Below are 18,835 nucleotides of genomic sequence, written 5' to 3'. Positions count from 1 at the left end.
TAGTCTAATTTCATTCTTTTACATGTGGCTGTCCAGTTTTCCCAACACCATTTATTGAAGAGACTGTCTTTTCTGCATTGTATATTCTTGCCTCCTTTGTCATAAGTTAATTGATCATATATGCATGGGTTTATTTCTGGGCTTTCTATTCTGTTCCATTGATCTACATGTATGTTTTAATACCCATACCATAATGTTTTGATTACTATAACTTTGTAATATAGTTTGAAATCAGGGCACATGATGCCTCCATCTTTGTTATTCTTTCTCAAGATTGCTTTGGCTATTCAAGGTCTTTTATGGTTCCATATAAATTTTAGGATTGTTTGTTCTATTTCTGTGAAAAATGCTACTGGAATTTTGACAGGGATTGAATTAAATCTCTAGATTGCTTTAGGTAATATGGACAATTTAACAATGTTAATTCTTCCAATCCATGAGCATGAAATATCTTTCCATTTATCTGTGTCTTCTTCAATTTCTTTCACCGATGTCTGGCAGTTTTCAGTGTACAGGTTTTTACCTCCCTCATTAAATTTATTCCTAGGTATTTTATTCTTTTTGATGCTGTTGTAAATGGGATTGTTTTCTTAATTTCTCTTTCTTGTTATATTGACTCCTTTATCACTAGGTAGTTCCCATCTTTGTCTTTTATTACAGTCTTTGTTTTAAAGTCTATTTTGTACAATATAAGTATAGCTACCCCAGCTTTGTTTTGGTTTCCCTTTGTATGAAACTCCTTTTTCCATTCCTTCACTTTCAGTCTGTGTGTGTCCTTACATCTGAAGTGAGTTTCTTGTAGGCAGCATTTAGATGGGTCTGGTTTTGTTTGTTTCTTTGTTTTTTGTTTTATCCATTCAGCCACTCTATGTCTTTTGATTGGAGAATTTTGTCCATTTATATTTAAAGTAATTATTGATACGTTTGTACTTATTACCATTTTTTTTCATTGTTTTCTGACTCTTTTGTAGTTCTTCTCTGTTCCTTTCGGCTTTCTTCCCTTGTGGTTTGCTGACTTTCTTTCGTGTTATCCTTAGATTCCTTTCTTATCATCTTTGGTGTATCTACTATAGGTTTTTGCTTTGTGGTTAACATAGGCTCACGTATAACAGCCTATATATGTAACAGTCTATTTTAAGTTGATAGCAAGTTACGTTTGAATGCATTCTAAAACTCTACATTTTTACTCTCCCCCCCATGTTTTATGTTTTTGATGTCACATTTTACATCTTTTTATTTTGTATATCCCTTAACTAATTATTGTAGCTAAATTTGTTTTTACTTCTTTTGCCTTTTAACCTTTATACTAGCTTTATAAGTGATTAATCCACTACCTTTACTATATATATGCCTTTACCAGTGAGTTTTTTTTCGCTTTCATATGTTTTCTCGTTACTCTTTAGTGCCCTTTCTCTTTTGATTAAAGAAGTTCCTTTAACATTTCTTGTAAAGCTGGTTTAGTGGTGATGAACTCATTTAGCTTTTGCTTGTCTGTAAAACTCTTTATCACCTTCAATTCTGAATGATAACCTTGCTGAGTACAGTATTCTTGGTTGGAAGTATTTTTCTTTCAGCACTTTGAATATATCATGCCACTCATTCTGGCCTGCAAAGTTTCTGCTTAGAAATCTGCTGATACTTTTATGGGGGTTCTCTTATACATAACAAATTGCTTTTCTCTTGCTGCTTTTAAGATTCTCTCTTTATCTTTAATTTTTGACAATTTTAATTGTAATGTGCCTTGGTGTGGATCTTTTTGGGTTCATCTTGTTTGGAACTCTCTGAGATTCCTGGATCTGGATGTCTGTTTTCATCCCCTTTCTCTGTCTCTTCTTTTTCTGGGACCCCTATAATGCAAATGTTATTCTGCTTGATGTGGTCCCATAGGTCACTTAAGCTATCTTCACTTTTAAAAACTCTTTTCTCTTTTTGCTGCTCTGTTTGGGTGAGTCCCACTGCACTGTCTTCTAATATTCATCCTTTCTTCTGTTCATCTGGTCTGCTACTAAACCGTGCTAGTATATTTTACAGATCGGTTGTTGTGTTCTTCAGCTCTGTGACTTCTGTTTGGTACTTCCTTATAGTTTCTATCTCTTTGTTGAAGTTCTCACTGTATTTATCTATTCACATCCCAAGTTCTGTGAGCATCTTTGTAACCATTACTTTGAACTCTAGTAGGTAAACTACTTATCTCTGTTTCATTAAGGGTTTCTTCCTCACCCCAACCACCCCCCCACCCCCAGGATTTATCTTGTTCTTTTGTTTGGAACATATTCCTCTGTTTTCTCATTTTGCTTGACTCTGTGTTTATCTATATATTAGGCGAAACAGCTATCTCTCCCAGTCTGAAGGAGTGGCCTTGTGTAGGAGATGAACCTTATTGTTCAAGCTTGCCCTAGTTCTTGGTTGTCTCTTGAACTTTTGTGATTGTGTAAGCAGCCTGGTTTTTTCTTGATAGATCCCAGTTGTTGAGGGTATACCAAGACTTGTGTGTTCCAGAGGGAAGGATCTAGGTCAGCACTTAGTTCCGGGCTGATTGGAAGCTAGACCCTCAGGCAGCAGCTTTTAAAGCATGCAAATATGTACAGTCCTGTGGGGCCCCAGTCATAAACCCTGCAGGCCTCCTGACCAGGCAATCTGGATGTGACTCCTTGGTGACAGTTGCAAAAATCAGGGCTCCAGAAAAGTGTATGAGCTCCTTTCTGGGAGGTACCAGTGAGCCATAGTGAGGTCAAGGGAGAGCACAAAGATGGTGTCCCCCAGCCTGCTTCTCTAAAAGCCTGCTTCTCCAAAGCCTCTAGATGTGTGGTGAACCTGAAGCCTGTCCCTCAGGCTTAAGCTCCAGGCCTTTTTCACAGGAAGTCTGGGAGTGTGTTTCAGTCTGATGTCTGTGCAGTGCCCTGCAGGTGGTAGCTTACCAAGAAATGTCTCTCTGATTGTTTCAGACTCATGGGGCCCAGAAATGCGAGCCCCCCCGGACACCAGAGACAGGTGCTCAGGGGGAGTACCCTCTGGGGGCTAAGTGTGCTGGCCAGCTTTGGCAGGGCCAAGGGAGAGTGTGAGGCTGGGGCACACCTGCTGGCTTTAGCAGGGCGGTGGGAGAGCATGGAGGCGGGGCCTACCCACTGGTTCTAGCAAGACAGAGGGAGAGTGCAAATATAATGCTCACCAATGTCTCCATCCCTGGAGAGAGTCCCAAAAGGGCCCTTCCCCTGCAGCAGATGCTTTAAAGTTAACCAATCAATTTTCTTCACATATGGTCCAGGCACTTTTCAAACTGCTGCTTTTGCACTGGGTCCTGGGGCAAGTGAGTCTGCACACAAGCATTTTAAGAGTGGAGTCTCTATTCCCTGCAGTCAGTCCTGTGAGTTTTTTTTTTTTTTTTTTAATACTTTCATTTTTTTAAAAAAAGTAATTAATTAATTAATTAATTTTTGGCCGCATTGGGTCCTCGCTGCTGCGCGCGGGCTTTCTCTAGTTGCAACGAGCGGGGGCTACTCTGCGTTGCGGTGCGCAGGCTTCTCACTGCGGTGGCTTCTCTTGTTGCGGAGCACGGGCTCTAGGCACATGGGCTTCAGTAGTTGTGGCATGCAGGCTCAGTAGTTGTGGCTCACAGGCTCTAGAGTGCAGGCTCAGTAGTTGTGGCACACGGGCTTTGTTGCTCCGCGGCATGTGGGATCTTCCCAGCCCAGGGCTCGAACCCAGGTCCCCTGCACTGGTAGGTGGATTCTTAACCACGGCGCCACCAGGGAAGCCCTCCTGTGAGTCTTTTGATGTAAATTCTGTTGGTATTCAAAGCCAGATGTGTTGGGGGCTTCTGTCTCTGGTGCAGGTCCCAAGGGTTGGGGTGCCTGATATGAGACACAATCTCCTCTCTCCCCAGAGAGAAGCTCCATATTTGTGAGATCCCCCGAGTTGTGGGTCGCTGTGCTGGGGTGGGTTTTTTTATTTTTATTTTTAGAATACTCAGAATATTTCCTGCTTTAATGTATGATAATTGTATTGTTTTTTTTCTTTAAAAAAATTTTTTTTAAACATCCTTATTGGAGTATAATTGCTTTACAATGGTGTGTTAGTTTCTGCTGTATAACAAAGTGAATCAGCTATACATATACATATATCCCCATATCTCCTCCCTCTTGCGTCTCCCTCCCACCTTCCCTATCCCACCCCTCTAGGTGGACACAAAGCACCGAGCTGATCTCCCTCTGCCATGTGGCTGCTTCCCACTAGCTATCTATTTTACATTTGGTAGTGTATATATGTCCATGCCACTCTCTCACTTCGTCCCAGCTTACCCCTTAGGGGGTGGGGTTTTTGATGAGACAGTGTCTCTGCCTCTCCTACCCATCTCAATGTGGCCCTTTTATCCTTTGTTCTGGAGGAGCAGTTGAGCTGGTTTTCAGAGGGAATTGTTCTGTATGTAGCTGTAGACTTGGTGTGTCCAGTGGGAGAAGGTGAGTTCAGGATCTTCCTTACACCACCATCTTGAACTGCCCTCCATTTGTTTTCTTATTATTGATCTTTGATAGTTCTTTATATATTCTGGATACAAGTCCTATATCAGAAATGTGATTTGCAAATACAGTTGACCCTTGAACAACATGGGGTCAGAGGCACCAACCCCCCACACAGTTGAAAATCTGCATGTAACTTTACAGTTGGTCCTCTGTATCCATGGTTCTGCATCTTTGGATTCCACCAACTGTGGATAGTGTAGTACTGTAGTACATATTTACTGAAAAAAATCTGCATGTGAGTGGACCTGCACAGTTCAGAGTCTCTGTGTTGTTCAAGGGTCAACTGTATTTTCTATCATTCTGAGGCTTATCTTTAAAATTTCCATAATAGTGTTTTTGAAAAAGGAAAAGTTTTTAATTTGATGAAGTCTAGTATATAAACTTTTCCTCTTATGGGTTCTGCTTCTGTATCTAAGAACACTTAGATGTTCTTTTTTTTTTTTAAATAATGTATTTATTTATTTATTCATTTTTGGCTGCATTGGGTCTTTGTTGCTACATGCAGGCTTTGTCTAGTTGCAGCGAGTGGGGGCTACTCTTCATAGTGGTGCACGGGTTTCTCACTGCGGTGGCTTCTCTTGTTGCAGAACACGGGCTTTAGGAGCACAGGTTTCAGTAGTTGCAGCACATGGGCTCAGTAGTTGTGGCACGTGGGCTCAGTAGTTGTGGCTCGCGGGCTTTAGGGCACGGGCTCAGCAGTTGTGGTGCACGGGCTTAGTTGCTCCACGGCATGTGGGACCTTCCCGGACCAGGGCCTGAACCCATTTCCCCTGCATTGGTAGGCAGACTCTTAACCACTGCACCACCAGGGAAGTCCCACTTAGATGTTCTTAGGCACTTAGATGTTATTAGGTAAAGTCACAGAGATTTTCTCTTTTGTTTTCTCCTGTAAGTTTTACAGTTTTTTTGTTTAATGATTATGGTTTACACGATCCATTCTGAGTTAATGTTTGTATTAGAGGTGAAGAATGGGTTGAGGATTTTTTTTTAACCTCTCAGAGAGGTTCAGTTTTTTCCAGCATCATTTGTTGGAAAGACTATCTTTCATCACTTAAATGTCCTTGCATCTTTGTCAAAATCAATTGGCTATACTTGTCTGAGTCTGTTCCTGGATGCTGTTCTTTTCCACTGATCTATGTGGCCATCCTTTTACCAATACCATACTGTCCTAACTACTGTAGGTTTATAGTGGGTCTTGAAATCACATTGTGTGAGTCTTCCAACTTTGTTCTTCTTTTTCAGAATTATTTTGACTATTGTAATTCCTCTGCCTTCCTGTATAAATTTTAGAATCATCTTGTTGATACCTAAAACAAAAATCCTGCTGGGATTTTGATTGGGATTAAATCTATAGATCAATTTAGGGAGAATTAACATCTTAATTATATTGAATCTTCTAATTCATGAACACAGCATATCTATTTATTTATTTAGGTTTTCTTTGATTTCTTTCATCAGTGTTTAGCATGTTTTATTTAAAGATTATTTTAAAAAATTTTGTATTTATTTTTGGCTGCTTTGGGTCTTGGTTGTTGCGCACGGGCTTTCTCTAGTTGTGGTGAGTGGGGGCTACTCTTAGTTGCAGTGCGCGGGCTTCTCATTGCGGTGGCTTCTCTTGTTGCAGAGCACGGGTTCTAGGCACATGGGCTTCAGTAGTTGTGGCATGTGGGCTCAGTAGTTGTGGCTCATGGGCTCTAGAGCGCAGGCTCAGTAGTTGTGGTACACGGGCTTAGTTGCTCCGTGGCATGTGGGATCTTCCCGGACCAGGGATCAAACCCGTGTCCCCTGCATTGGCAGGCGGATTCTTAACCACTGCGCCACCAGGGAAGTCCCTAGCATATTGTATAACATATTTTGTTAGATTTATACCAAAGTATTGTATAGTTTTTGATGCTATTATGAATGGCACTGTTTTAAAAATTTTGATTTCCAGCTGTGTATTGCTAGTTTATAAAATATAATTGATTTTTAAAATATTGAACTTGTATCATATGAGTTGTCCAAGCTCATTTATTACTTCTAGGATCTTTTTTGTAGGTTCTTTGGGATTTTTTATATAGACAATTGCATCTTCTGCAAATAGGGACAGTTTTATTTCTTCCTTTCCAATTTCTATGCCCTTTATTTTGTTTTCTTGCCTTATTTTACTGGCTAGAACTTCCAGTTAATTGAGTGGTGAGAATTGACCTCCTTGCCTTATTCCTGATCTTAGGGGGAAAGCTGTCAGTCCTTCACCATTAAGTATGATATAATCTGTAGCTTTTTTTGTAGATGCCCTTTATTAAGCTAAGATTCCCTTTTATTCCTAGTTGTTGAGAGTTTTTATTATAAATGCATGTTGGATTTTATCCAATGCTTTTTTTTTTTTTTTTTTTTGTATCTACTGAGATGGTCATGCTTTTTTTCTTCTTTCGTCTGTTGGTAGATTGAATTACATTGATTTGGGCTTCTGTGGTGGCACAGTGGTTAAGAATCTGCCTGCCAATGCAGGGGACATGGGTTTGAGCCCTGGTTTGGGAAGAGCCCACATGCCACAGAGCAACTAAGCCCGTGCGACACAGCTACTGAGCCATTTAGTTGATGAGTATTATTCTTTCTATTGCTGGGTTTGCTGATGTTTTATTCAGATTTTTTTATATCTATGTTCATCAGAGGTTTTTTTTTTCCTTTTTTTGTAGTATCTTTGATTTTGGCATCAAGGTAATGCTGCCCTCATGGGATGTGGTCCCTCCTCTTCGGCTTTCTGGAAGATACTGGGTACAATTAGAATCATTTTTTCCTTAAATATTTGGTAGAATTTACCAGTGAAGCCATTTGGTCTGGAGTTTTCTCTGTTGGGAGGTTTTAAACTAAAAATCCAATCCCTTTAATAGTTATAGAGCTATTCAGGTTATATATTTCTTCTTGAGTGAACCTGGGTAGATTATGTCTTCGAAGGAATTTGTTCTTTTCACCTATATTGTCAAATTGATAGTCACAAAGTTGTTCATGATAATTTCTTTTTATTCTTTTCATGTCTGTAGTGTCAGAGTAATGTCACTTCATTCCTGATATCTATCCTTTGTGTCTTATCTCTTTTTTTCTTAGTCTGACTAGAGGTTTATCAATTTACTAATCTTTTCAAAGAGCCAGCTTATGGTTTTATTGACTCTTCTCTATTGGTTTCCTATTTTCAGTTTCAATGATTTTGTTCTTTATTATTTCCATCCACAGCTTGCTTTTGAGTTTAATACATTCTTCTTTTTCTAATTTCTTAAAGTGGAAGCTTAGATTATTGACTTGAAACATGTTTTTCTTTTTCAAATGCAAACATTTAATGCTATAAATTCCCTCTGAGTACTGTTTTAGCTGATCTCACAAATTTTTATAGATTCTACTTTAATTTTCATTTAGTTCAAAATATTTTCTGATTTTTTTCTTTGACCCATGAACCATTTACACTTGTTTAATTTCCAAATATTTGGGGGATTTTCCAGGTATCATTCTGCTTTTGATTTCTAGTTTAATTCCTTTATGATCAGAGAACATGCTTTATACGATTTCAGTTCTTCTATATTTGTCAAGGTTTGTTTTACAGCTTATAATGTGGCTTGTCTTTGTGAGTGTTTCATGTGTTTTAGAAAAGAACGCGTATTCTACTGTTGTTTGAAAGGGTGCTCTATGAGTATCAGTTAGAAAATTGGCAAAGCTAGGGAATTTCTGAGCAACTAACTTGACTTGTCTACTTTTTCTGTCAATTACTGAAAAATGAATTGAAGCCTACAAGTTGAATGGTGGGTTTTTCTATTTCTCTTTGTACATCTTCCAGTTTTTGCTGAAAGAAGAGTTTTGAACATCTGTTAGATGCATATGTGTTTAGGATTGTTATGTCCTTTTGGTGAATTGACCCTTTTATCAGTATGCAATGTCTTATCTTTATTCCTGATAATATTCTTTGTTCTGAAGTCTACTTTGTTTGATATTAAGATAGCTACTCCAGCTTTGATTTGATTCATTTTTACTTGGTATATCTTTTCCATCCTCTTATTTTTACTTTTAACTGATGTTTATTATTTTATTTAAAGTGGGTTTCTTGTAGACAGCCTATAATTAGGTCTTTTTATTGTTGCTATTCCAATCAGACAATCTCTGTCAATTGATGTGTCTTGGGACATTTTATTTCAATGTAATTATTGACATGGTCTACAATTTTTGTCTCCCCCTCTCCACTCTGTTCTTTTGTGTCTCTGTTCCATCTTTCCTGCGATGTCTTACATTATTTAAATATTTTTAGTATTCCATTTTAATTTATCTATTGGGTGTTTGGCTTTATCTCTTTGTATTATATTTTTTATTGGTTGCTCTTGGGATTATCATATACCTACTTAACCTATGATTAGAGTCAATATTTACACTTCACATAACACGTAGAACTTGTAACCATGTAGATCCCCTTACCCAACCTCCTTTTTCATAATTATATGTGTTACATCTACATCCATTGGAAAACTCATTAGACATTGTTTTATATATTTTTTTGCTTTCAATGACCATGCATATTTTAAGAAGAGAAAAATACCCTTTTATAATAACCCAGATATTTACCATGTCTGTTGCTCTTTCTTCATTCTCAGAATTACAGATTCTGGTATCATTTTCCTTCAACCCGAAGAACTTTCATTAGCATTTCTTTTAAAGGAGTTCTACTGGTGATTAATTTTCTTAGTTTTACTTCCTCTAAGAATGTCTTATTTTGTCTTCATTCCTGAAGGATTTTTGTCTTGAGTATAGAATTCTGGGTTGGCAGTCTTTTCTTTCAGCACTTTAAAGACGTTCCATTGTCTTCTGGCCTACATGTTTTCTGATGAGAAATCAGCAGTCATTCTAATTGTTGTTCTGCTGTATATAATGTTTGTATTTTTCTCTAGATGTTTTCAAGGTTAAAAAAAATTCTTTGAATTATGGTTTTCTCAGGGTATATGCCCAGTAGTGGGATTGCTGGGTGACATGGTAGTTCTATTTTTATTTTTTTAAGGAACCTCCATACTGTTCTCCATAAAAAAAAAAAAAAAAACTTTGGTGTTCAGCAATTGACTATGATGTGTTTGTGCATTTTAAAACTTTTATTTTCTTTGGGATGTACAAAGTTTCCTGAATATGTAGATTTATGTCTTTCACCAATGTTTGGAAAATTTTAGTCGTTATTTTTTCAAGTACTTATATTGTGCCAATCTTTCTTCTTTCCTTCTTGGGTTTTAATGACATGAATGTTAGACCTTTTTATATTGTCCCACAGGTCCCTGGGGCTCTTTTCATTAAGTTATTTTTTTAGATTGGATAATTTCTATTGATATCTTCCCTTACTCATTCCTCTGCCATCTCCATTCTACTGTTGAACAGGATTTTTAAAAAAATGTAGATATTATATATATATCTCTTCTCAAATTCCCATTTGGTTATTTTTATAGTTTGTTTCCCTCTGAAAGCACTTATTTTCCCATTCATTTCAAGCATGTCTACCTTTACATCATGGGCATAGTTATAATAGCTGCTTTAATATCTTCATAATTCTAGCATCTGGGTCATCTCAGAGTTGGCACTTGATCTTTTGCCTTAAGAATTAGTTACAGTTTCCTGATTCTTTGTCTGTGAAATAGTTTTGGTTTCTGTCCTGGATATTTTGAATATTATGTTGTGAAGCTCTGTGTTCTGTTAAAATCCTGTGGAGAACATTTGTTTTTGTCTGTTATGTTTTAGCATTCAATCAGTCCAGTTGGGTTCAGACAGTAATTCTGTCTTCTTCCTCTGTGGGTGGTTGTCCCAACATCAGTTTATCTCATAAGGCCTTTGCTGTGCTGCTTTGGGTCTATCCCCACATGCACAGAGGAGCCTGGGACTTGAGCAAGTTCCTACACAGAGCTAGGGGAATCCTTTCTCTGACTCTCTTCTCTCCATCCTCTTTGACTTGCAGAGGCCCCCTTTCCTGATCTGATGGCCAGAAAGGCAGGTTTTTGTCTTAGTCTTATCTGCCAATCACCCACTCCTGAGGCTCTCTTGGGAACCTGCCTCTGGTCAATGCTGCAAGAGAAAAGGGGAAAACAGAACAAACAACTTCACCCCTATGTGGGTTGCTTCTCTAAGTTTTGACTCTTCTCTTCAATCTGCCTGTTTTGTTTTTCTCTTGCTTTTCAGAGTCCCCAGGTAATTGCTTTTTGTATTTTGTCTGAACTTGTTAGTTATCTTCTGTGATAGAGAGGCTGTAGTGAACTTACTCCATCTTGACTCTACCAGAAATGTGTAATAATGCTATGGGAATTTGTTTTGGATTGATCCAGGATCAGAAAACGTGCATTGTGTTGGTGGCCATGTCCTTTAATTCCAAACAGTTCCTTAACATTATTTTTTGTTTTGTACGGTGCAGAGCAGGGCCAGTTTTGTAGAATCTCTCTTTCCTACTCCTCCTCAGACTTTCCTCCTCACCATTCCAATGAAACTCTCTTGCCTGATGGCTTCTGTGTTGCTTAATCCAGTGGGTGTTTCTTTGTCTTCATCTTAATTTCTCAGCACATTCAATTCTCTTCTTGAAATACTTTCTCTGCTTGGCCTCTGAGACGTGACTCCCTCTTGGTTCCCTGCTACCTCCATGGCCACTGCTTCTCATCCTCTTTACTGGTCCCTCCCAAGGCCCAGCCTCCAGACCTTAGAGTCCCCTCGAGCACCAGTCTTTCTCTACACTGAGTCCATTCATGATCTTATCCATCCCCATAATTTGCAATTCCACCCATTCACTGATTCCCAATTATAGCTCCATCTCAGGCATTTGTAAACTCTGCCTTCAGACATCTTCATGTGTATCTAGTAGACATCTCAAACTTTTATCATGTCCAAAATAAAATTCCTGATTTCCTCCCTACCCCAAACCTGTTCCTTCCATAGTCTTCATCTTAGTAAGTGGATATGTTATTCTTCTGGTTTTTCAGGGTAGAAATCTCGGCATCTTCCTTCATTCCTCATCTTGTCTTGCACTCCACTGTACCAGTCTTTCTTAAATATATCCAGAATCTGACCACTTCTTACCTTCTTGGCAGCTACCACCTTAGTGCAGGCCACCGTTATATTTCATGTCCTTTCCCCTCTTGCTCCTCCTCTTGCCCTCTACAATCTGTCCTTCACATCAGCCCAAATGGTCCTTTTACAACTCAGGTCAGATCACGTCATTCCTCTGTTCAAACCCTTAGTGGTTTCTCACATCTCTAAGCACAGTACAAAGGCCTGAAAGTCCCGTCCAAGATCTTCAACTTCCCCTGTCCCACCATGTCCCCCCTATATTGGCCTCCAGGATGTTCCTAGATCACAGCTAGCAGTTTCTTCCTCAGGGCCTTTGCACTTACTGTTCCTTTGGCTTGGAATGCTTTTCCAGGTAATCACATGACTTGTTCTCTCACTGAATTCAGTTCTCTGCTCAAATGTCACCCTATAAAGAGGCCTTTTCTGAGTGCCCTATGTAGAATAACACCAAGCCTCTGTGCCCCTTATACTCCCTGTTGCTTTTACCAGATTTTCTTTTTTTTTTTCTTTAGGTCTTTTTTTTTTTTAAATTTATTTTTATATTTATTTTTGGCTGTGTTGGGTCTTCGTTTCTGTGCGAGGGCTTTTTCTAGTTGCGGCAAGTGGGGGCCACTCTTCATCGCGGTGCGCAGGCCTCTCACTATCGCGGCCTCTCTTGTTGCAGAGCACAGGCTCCAGACGCGCAGGCTCAGTAGTTGTGGCTCACGGACCTAGTTGCTCCGCGGCATGTGGGATCTTCCCAGACCAGGGCGCAAACCCGTGTCCCCTGCATTGGCAGGCAGATTCTCAACCACTGCGCCACCAGGGAAGCCCCAGATTTTCTTTTTCTTCATTGCACTGATCCCCACTGGCATGATACATTTGATCAGGTGCTTACTGACAGTCTTTCTCAGTAGAATGTAAGCTCTAGGAGGGCAGGAGCTGTGTCAGTCTAGAATGATTTTGGGTACACAGTGCTCAGTAGGGGTTTGTACAATAGGTGACTCAGTAAAATGCTTTTGAATATGTAGATTTTATCTCTGTCCTTGGGGCAGGCTCCTTGGAGCCATACAAACTTTCTTCCTACAGTCATGGTCCAGGGGAGGGACGGCCCCTTGCTCCCCACCCTCCAGTTCCCAGGCCAGGGCAGTTGGGCCACCAACCTGGAGCCCCCTCAGTGAACATTGACAGTCACAGTGGACATCACCCTGCCAACATCTCCTGCAATTCCAAATGCCAGGGCCGAGGAAGCATTTGTCAGTCCCCCAGCTCTTGAGATGCAGAGAGGTCAGTGGCACAGCCCACTTCCCAGAATGTCATCCAGGTGCCTGTTTCTGCATTACCCTGGGTCCATCATTCAGCCTGCCAGCAGGCGAGGGAGGAGACTGGTGCCTTGGCTCCATATTTCTCCCCCTTTTTGCTCTCCCTCATCTGTTGTCAGAGCTAATTCAAGGCAGTGAAGCCTAATCACTGCCCCAAGGTTTGGTGACAGTGGGCAGCTACTGGCTGGGGCCAGGCAGTGGCTGTCATGCTCCGTAGTGACAGGCAGATGCAACTGCTGCACGGAAACTGAAGTAGAGCAAATAGCTGGTGGAGTGACAGCCCTGGAATGTGGCCTCTGGGCTGAACTGCTTCCTGGGATGTCTCTCTTGCACGAGACACCCACGTGCATCCCAGGTACCAAGTCTGCTGAGTGTGTGACAATTTGCATTCTGCAAGGGGATTTCATATATACCTTTCATTTGTCCCCACGTCTACTGGGTTTTCTTGCTTAAATTTTTTTTACTTAGAGTAAAAGTCACTCTTTTTACTCTATGGTTGTGAGCGTTTTGACAAGTGCATACAGTTGTGTACCCACCTTCACAATCAGAATAGAACATCACCCCCCAACGCTGCCATGCCCCTTGTGGTCAGCCCCTTTCTCCACCTCTGGCTGCTGGCAGCCACTGATTTGTTTCCTGTCTTTATAGTTTTGCCTTTTCCAGAATGTCATATGAATGGAGTCTTACAGCACGTAGCCTTTTGAGTCTGGCTTCTTTCACTCAGCTTAATGCATTTGAGAATTATTCATGTTATTGTGTGTATCAGTTATTCCTTTTTATTGCTATTATTCCATTGAATGGAGACTTGTCTATGCCTCCCCAGCTGACAGATATTTAGGTTGTTTCTAGATTTTGGTGATTATGAATAAAGCTATTAAAAACATGTGCATGTGGTTTTTGTGTAAATGTAAGCTTTTGTTTCCCCTGGGTAAATCCTTGGAGTAGAAATACTAGGTTGTATGGTAGGTATATATTTAATTTTCTGAGAAGCTGCCAAACTGTTTTCTAAAGTGGTTGTACCCTTTTCCATTCCCACCAGCAGTACATGAGGGTTCTGGGTCCTCCATCTCCTTGCCAACACTTGGTATAGTCAGCCTTTAACTTTAGCCATTCTCACAGGTGTACAGTGGTCTCTCATTGTGGTTTTAATTTTCATTTTCCTAATGACTAATTATGTTGAGCATCTTTTCATGTGTATATTTGCCATTCCTATATCTTCTTTTGTGAAGTGTTTAAACCTTTTACCCATTTAAGAAATTGGGTTATTTTCTTATTGTTGGGTTTTGTGAGTTCTTTACATTTTTTGGATACAAGTTCTTTATCAGATATATGATTTGTAAATATTTTCTCCCAGTCTATGGCTTGTCTTTTTATTCTCTTAACAGTGTCTTTGGAAGAGCAAAACTTCTTAAATTTGATGAAGCCCAATTTCTCAATTTGTTTTTTTAATGGATCAGGCTATTAATGTTACATCTAAGAAAACTTTACCTTATCTGAGATCACAATGATTTTCTGCTATGTTTTCTTTTAAAAGTTTTGTAGTTTTAGGTTTGATATTTAGGTGTATGATCTATTTTGAGATAATTTTTAACAAAGTGTGAGGTATGGATTAAAATTCATTTTTTTTGCATGCGGATCTGCAATTGTTCCCTACCATTTGTTGTAAAGACTCTTCTTTCTCCATGTCATTGTTTTCACACCTTGTCAAAAGATCAGTTGATATTTTTCATGTGGTCTATTTCTGGACTCTCCACTCTGTCCCATGGATCTATGTGATTATCCTTTCACTGATACCACGTTGTCCTGGCTACTGTAGTTTTATAAAGTCTGAAAGTCAGGCAGTGACCACACCTACCTTTTCAGCATGTGGTTATTATTCCCCTCCCACTTTACAGATAAGGAAGCTGACCACAATCATGATTAGATGTCCCGCTTACAGCCTCCTGTATATCAATCGTTAGCTGCTCAGCACATACTCAAAACCCGTATCTTCTCATCAGCCTGGCCTGATATTCAGAGTGTGGTCTTTGGAATCTGGTTTGGCTTTAAGCCTTGGCCCTGCTTTTGTTAGTTGTGTGTGGCCCTGGGAAAGTAACTTTAATCTCTCTGTGCCTCAGTTTCCCTATCTATAAAATGAGGGGAATAATGGTACCCTCCTTATAGATCGTGATGAAAATGAAATGAGACCATTTATGAGGTCAAACCCTATGAAATTGCTGATATTTGATCATTTTTGATGGACACGCATGATAATTTTGCATGGTTCAACCTAAAATCCAAGTGTTCCTCATAGCATTAGATAGATGAGAGGGTATGTACTCCTGAGCTGGTAGCCATAGCTGCCGTTGTCATAGTCACAAGTACTACCGCTGCTCCTGCTCTTACACTCTTATTGTGGAGGGCAGTGGTCCCCGAGGCTGATGGTTTGTCTCCCATGTGTCCTCAATCAGGCAGCCAAAGTCCACCAAGTAGTTCCTATGTGACAAGCTTCTTGCGAGTCTGCAAATTGTAAGTGGGCCTCTGGGAACAGAAGTGCCCACCTGGTACAGACGAGTGTGCCAAATGCAGAGGGAGAAGCTTGGTGGGAAGTAGGGGGGAGGTTGGCAGGACTTCCCAGGTGGGGCCTGTTAGGTGGGCTCTACAGGATGACTGGGAGTTTGGGATGGGAAGAACATTCCAGGTGCAGGTTACAGCTTGTGCAAAGGCTTGAAAGGGGGACGGGGTCAGGGGAGCCTGAGGTTTGATTCTGGGGTGGAGAAGCCAATGGTGGCCTAGAATGGGTTCACAAATCACCCCCATCCTTTCCTTCCACAGGTGGCCTACTTTGCCATACATCCTTGAGGAGCCAAATCTAGCAGACCTCTCCCACCTCTGCCTCCGCCATGGCTGCAAGAACCATCGTCATCGACCACGGGTCTGGCTTTCTGAAGGCTGGCTTTTCGGGGTTCAATGAGCCCCAGATGGTCTTCCCGAGCATCGTGAACTACATCCCTTGCAGGGAGAACCCTGGCCCCAGCTATGCCCGGCGGCGCGTGAGTCTAGGCATCGATATTTGCCATCCCGAAACCTTTAGCTACCCCGTCCACCGTGGCCGTGTCCTCAACTGGGAGGGTGTGGAGCACATCTGGTCATTTGTCCTAGAGAAACACAGGCTGGAGAATGAGGACTCGCCCGTGATGGTCACAGAGTTCCCCCTGAGGGAGCCTGCGGACCGTCAGAAGACCCTGGAGGTAAGGTCTTCTCAGGGCTGCCCTCACCAGGGAGCAGGGAACAGCCTGGCACTTTGTGTTCAGACAGGAATGGGCATCAGGAACTCTGCTTTCTAAATAATTCGCCCCACGAATACTTACTGAGTCGCTAGCGTGTGCCTGGCACTTGTGTTAGGCGAGAGGGGGCTCACAGAGGCTCCTCCGGCAGAAAGAGACACAGCAGGTAAAATGCTCTGTGAACAGGGTGCTACCAGGGGTGGGAGGGACACTGGATACTCATGGATTCCATAAATGTTCACAGATCATATTCTGGCCCTCAAAGAGCTTATGTTCTGGGAGAAGACTTGACTATGAGTAAGTTAACAAATAAGAATTCCAGGTAGTAATCAGTTCTAGAAACAAAATGAAATGGAGTGATAACTGACTGGGGGGAAGAAGGGGAGTCCCTTTGAAGAGGGTGATCAGGGAGGGCTTCTTTGAGGAGGTGATTTCTCCCAGTGAGGCTGGAGCTCAGCAAACTAGGGAGGGTGGCAAGAGGGAGACAGGAAGGTGAGGTTTACAGGGGCTGGACCTCATAGGCCTGGTAGGCTATGGGATGTGGTTGGATTTTACTCTAAATCAAGGGTTGGCAAACTATAGCCGGTGGGCCAAATGTGGCCCACCATCTGTCTTTATAAAGAAAGTTTTGTTGGAACATAGCCACGCCCACTAATTTACATATAGTCTATGACTGTTTTCACACTGCAACAGCAGAGCTAAATAGTTGTATAGGGACTATAGCTTGTACAGCCTAAAATATTTACTGTTGTAGATTTGCTAGATAAAATACATGATAGATTTGAAATTCAGATCAACAGCAAATAATGTTTTAGTATAAGTATGTCTCAAATATTGCATGGGATATACTAAAACATTATTTGTTGTCAATCTGAAATTCAGATTTAATTGGGCATCTTGTATTTTTATTTGCTACATCTGGCCTCCTGAGCCGTTTACAGAAAATGCTTCCCAACATCTGCTCTGAGTGAATAAGCAGCTCCTGGGGGGCTTTAAGTGGGGGTGGGGGAGTGATGTTTGATTTTCTGTTTGAAAAAGAGGACCTTGGCTTCTATTCTATTTGGGGAATGGATGGTGAGGGGACAATATTCTGAGCGTGGGAATGGAGGGAGGTCCCTCCCACTGAGGGGAGAAGGTGGACCTGCCGGGGCCTGCAAAGGCGGGTAAGTGGCCAAAGGCTACAGAAGGGTGGGCTGTTACAGCCTTTCTGCATCTGTAGTGTCAGAAACTTGGGGATGCAGCACTTGTTTCTTCTCTCATCTCTTCTTTCTTCTGAATAAATCGTTCAGGCTGGAAATCTGGCCCTTGACTATGGCCGCCACTTGTGTCCCCACTGCTCACATGACCAGGCATCTCAGCGCCCTTTCTCACAGGCTGAGGTCTCTTCCCACCCCTCCACCAAAATGGTCCTCTGAAAGGCCATCATCAAGCAAGCTCCCAAGGGCCAATCTGGCTCTTTCTAATTCTCCAGAGCCCTTCCCTTATTCCCCCAGCGTGAGCTCCAAGGGCCCAGCCAGTCCCTGGAGGACACAGGTCTGTGCTGACTTCAACTTTGAGCAGATGTATAGTGAGGTCTTGGGGAAAACAGAAATGGATCGGGGCACTTTGGGGAAAATTCCCTGAGTGTCCATCTTCTCCCTTCTTGCAGATTATGTTTGAGTTACTGAATGTCCCGTCCATCCTCCTGGCTGACCAGCTGGAGATGTCCCTGTATGCCTCTGGCCTCCTGACCGGCGTGGTGGTAGATTCAGGCTATGGCCTGACCCGCGTGCAGCCTTTCCATCTGGGCTGCCCCTTACGGTCCAGTGCTAAGATGCTGGAGTTTGCAGGCCAGGATCTGTCGGCCTATCTCTTCAAGAGCCTCTTTAAGGAAGATGACAATCGACACAACCTGTTTCAGGTGGATACAGTGGCCGCCACTCAGTTGACCAAGTGCTACGTGCCACAGAATCTGGGGGAGGCACTGGACTTTTGTCAGAGCCTGCCGAGAGGCTCCGATGAGCATAACTCCTATCAGCTCCCGGATGGCACCCCTGTGGAGCTGACCCCCATGCAGCGGCTGGCTCCCGAGATGTTCTTCAGCCCCGAGGTGTTCGACCTGCAAAGGCCCAGCATCTCCCAGGCCGTCCTGGATTCCATCGAGACCTGCGAGGCCTCCATGCACCCACTGCTCGTCTCCCACCTGATGGCCTGCGGGGGCAACACCCTCTATCCTGGCTTCACCAATCGTCTGTACAAGCTGATCGCTGATCATTTCTCCTCCACCAAGGCCACCATGTGGGTGGGTTCCAACAGGAACTTTAGTGTCTGGCTAGGAGCGTCTGTAGTGGCTCATCTGTCGACTTACAAGTCTAAGTGGATGACCAAAGAGGAGTATGATGAGAGTTTCAAGCTGTGACGGGCTGGCTTGCTCCTGGAACCCAGCTCCCAATCAGATGGGCATGGGTGGATTCATTTCAGCAAAAGGGGCTGGGCCGGGATGGGGTTAGCTGGCTTTGGAATTCAAAGGTCATGAGGGATTTTTTTTAGGTTCTAGGGTTTTATCTTGTTTCAGGAGTGGGATCCAACCCATGGGAGGACAGGGTGTCATCCCTGGAAACCTCCCAGGGGGGTGGTCTGTCACTGGGATGGGAGCGGCCAGCTGCCATCTCCATGCTTAATAGCTACTTATTTGTCCTGGCATCTCCCTTGGGTTGTCCCA

General features: G+C 42.1%; 1 protein-coding gene across 1 annotated transcript; it reads left to right on the top strand.

The window, feature by feature from the left end:
- Positions 1-15,750: 15,750 nt before the first annotated feature.
- On the top strand, positions 15,751-18,532 carry ACTL8 (actin like 8). Its single transcript, XM_061187059.1, has 2 exons — positions 15,751-16,098; positions 17,783-18,532. The coding sequence occupies exons 1-2, from the start codon at positions 15,751-15,753 to the stop codon at positions 18,530-18,532; spliced, it is 1,098 nt and encodes a 365-aa protein (XP_061043042.1).
- Positions 18,533-18,835: the final 303 nt, after the last annotated feature.

Source organism: Eubalaena glacialis, chromosome 3 (assembly GCF_028564815.1).
Source record: "Eubalaena glacialis isolate mEubGla1 chromosome 3, mEubGla1.1.hap2.+ XY, whole genome shotgun sequence".
Lineage (NCBI taxonomy): Eukaryota > Metazoa > Chordata > Mammalia > Artiodactyla > Balaenidae > Eubalaena > Eubalaena glacialis.
The sequence above is the reverse complement of the archived record's forward strand: the minus strand, read 5'-3'. Positions and strand labels throughout refer to the sequence as shown.

Coding starts and splice junctions, on each gene's coding strand:
- ACTL8 (XM_061187059.1), top strand. CDS start 15,751: ATGGCTGCAAGAACCATCGTCATCGACCACGGGTCTGGCTTTCTGAAG. Junction 16,099..17,782: donor ACCGTCAGAAGACCCTGGAG/GTAAGGTCTTCT, acceptor CCCTTCTTGCAG/ATTATGTTTGAGTTACTGAA.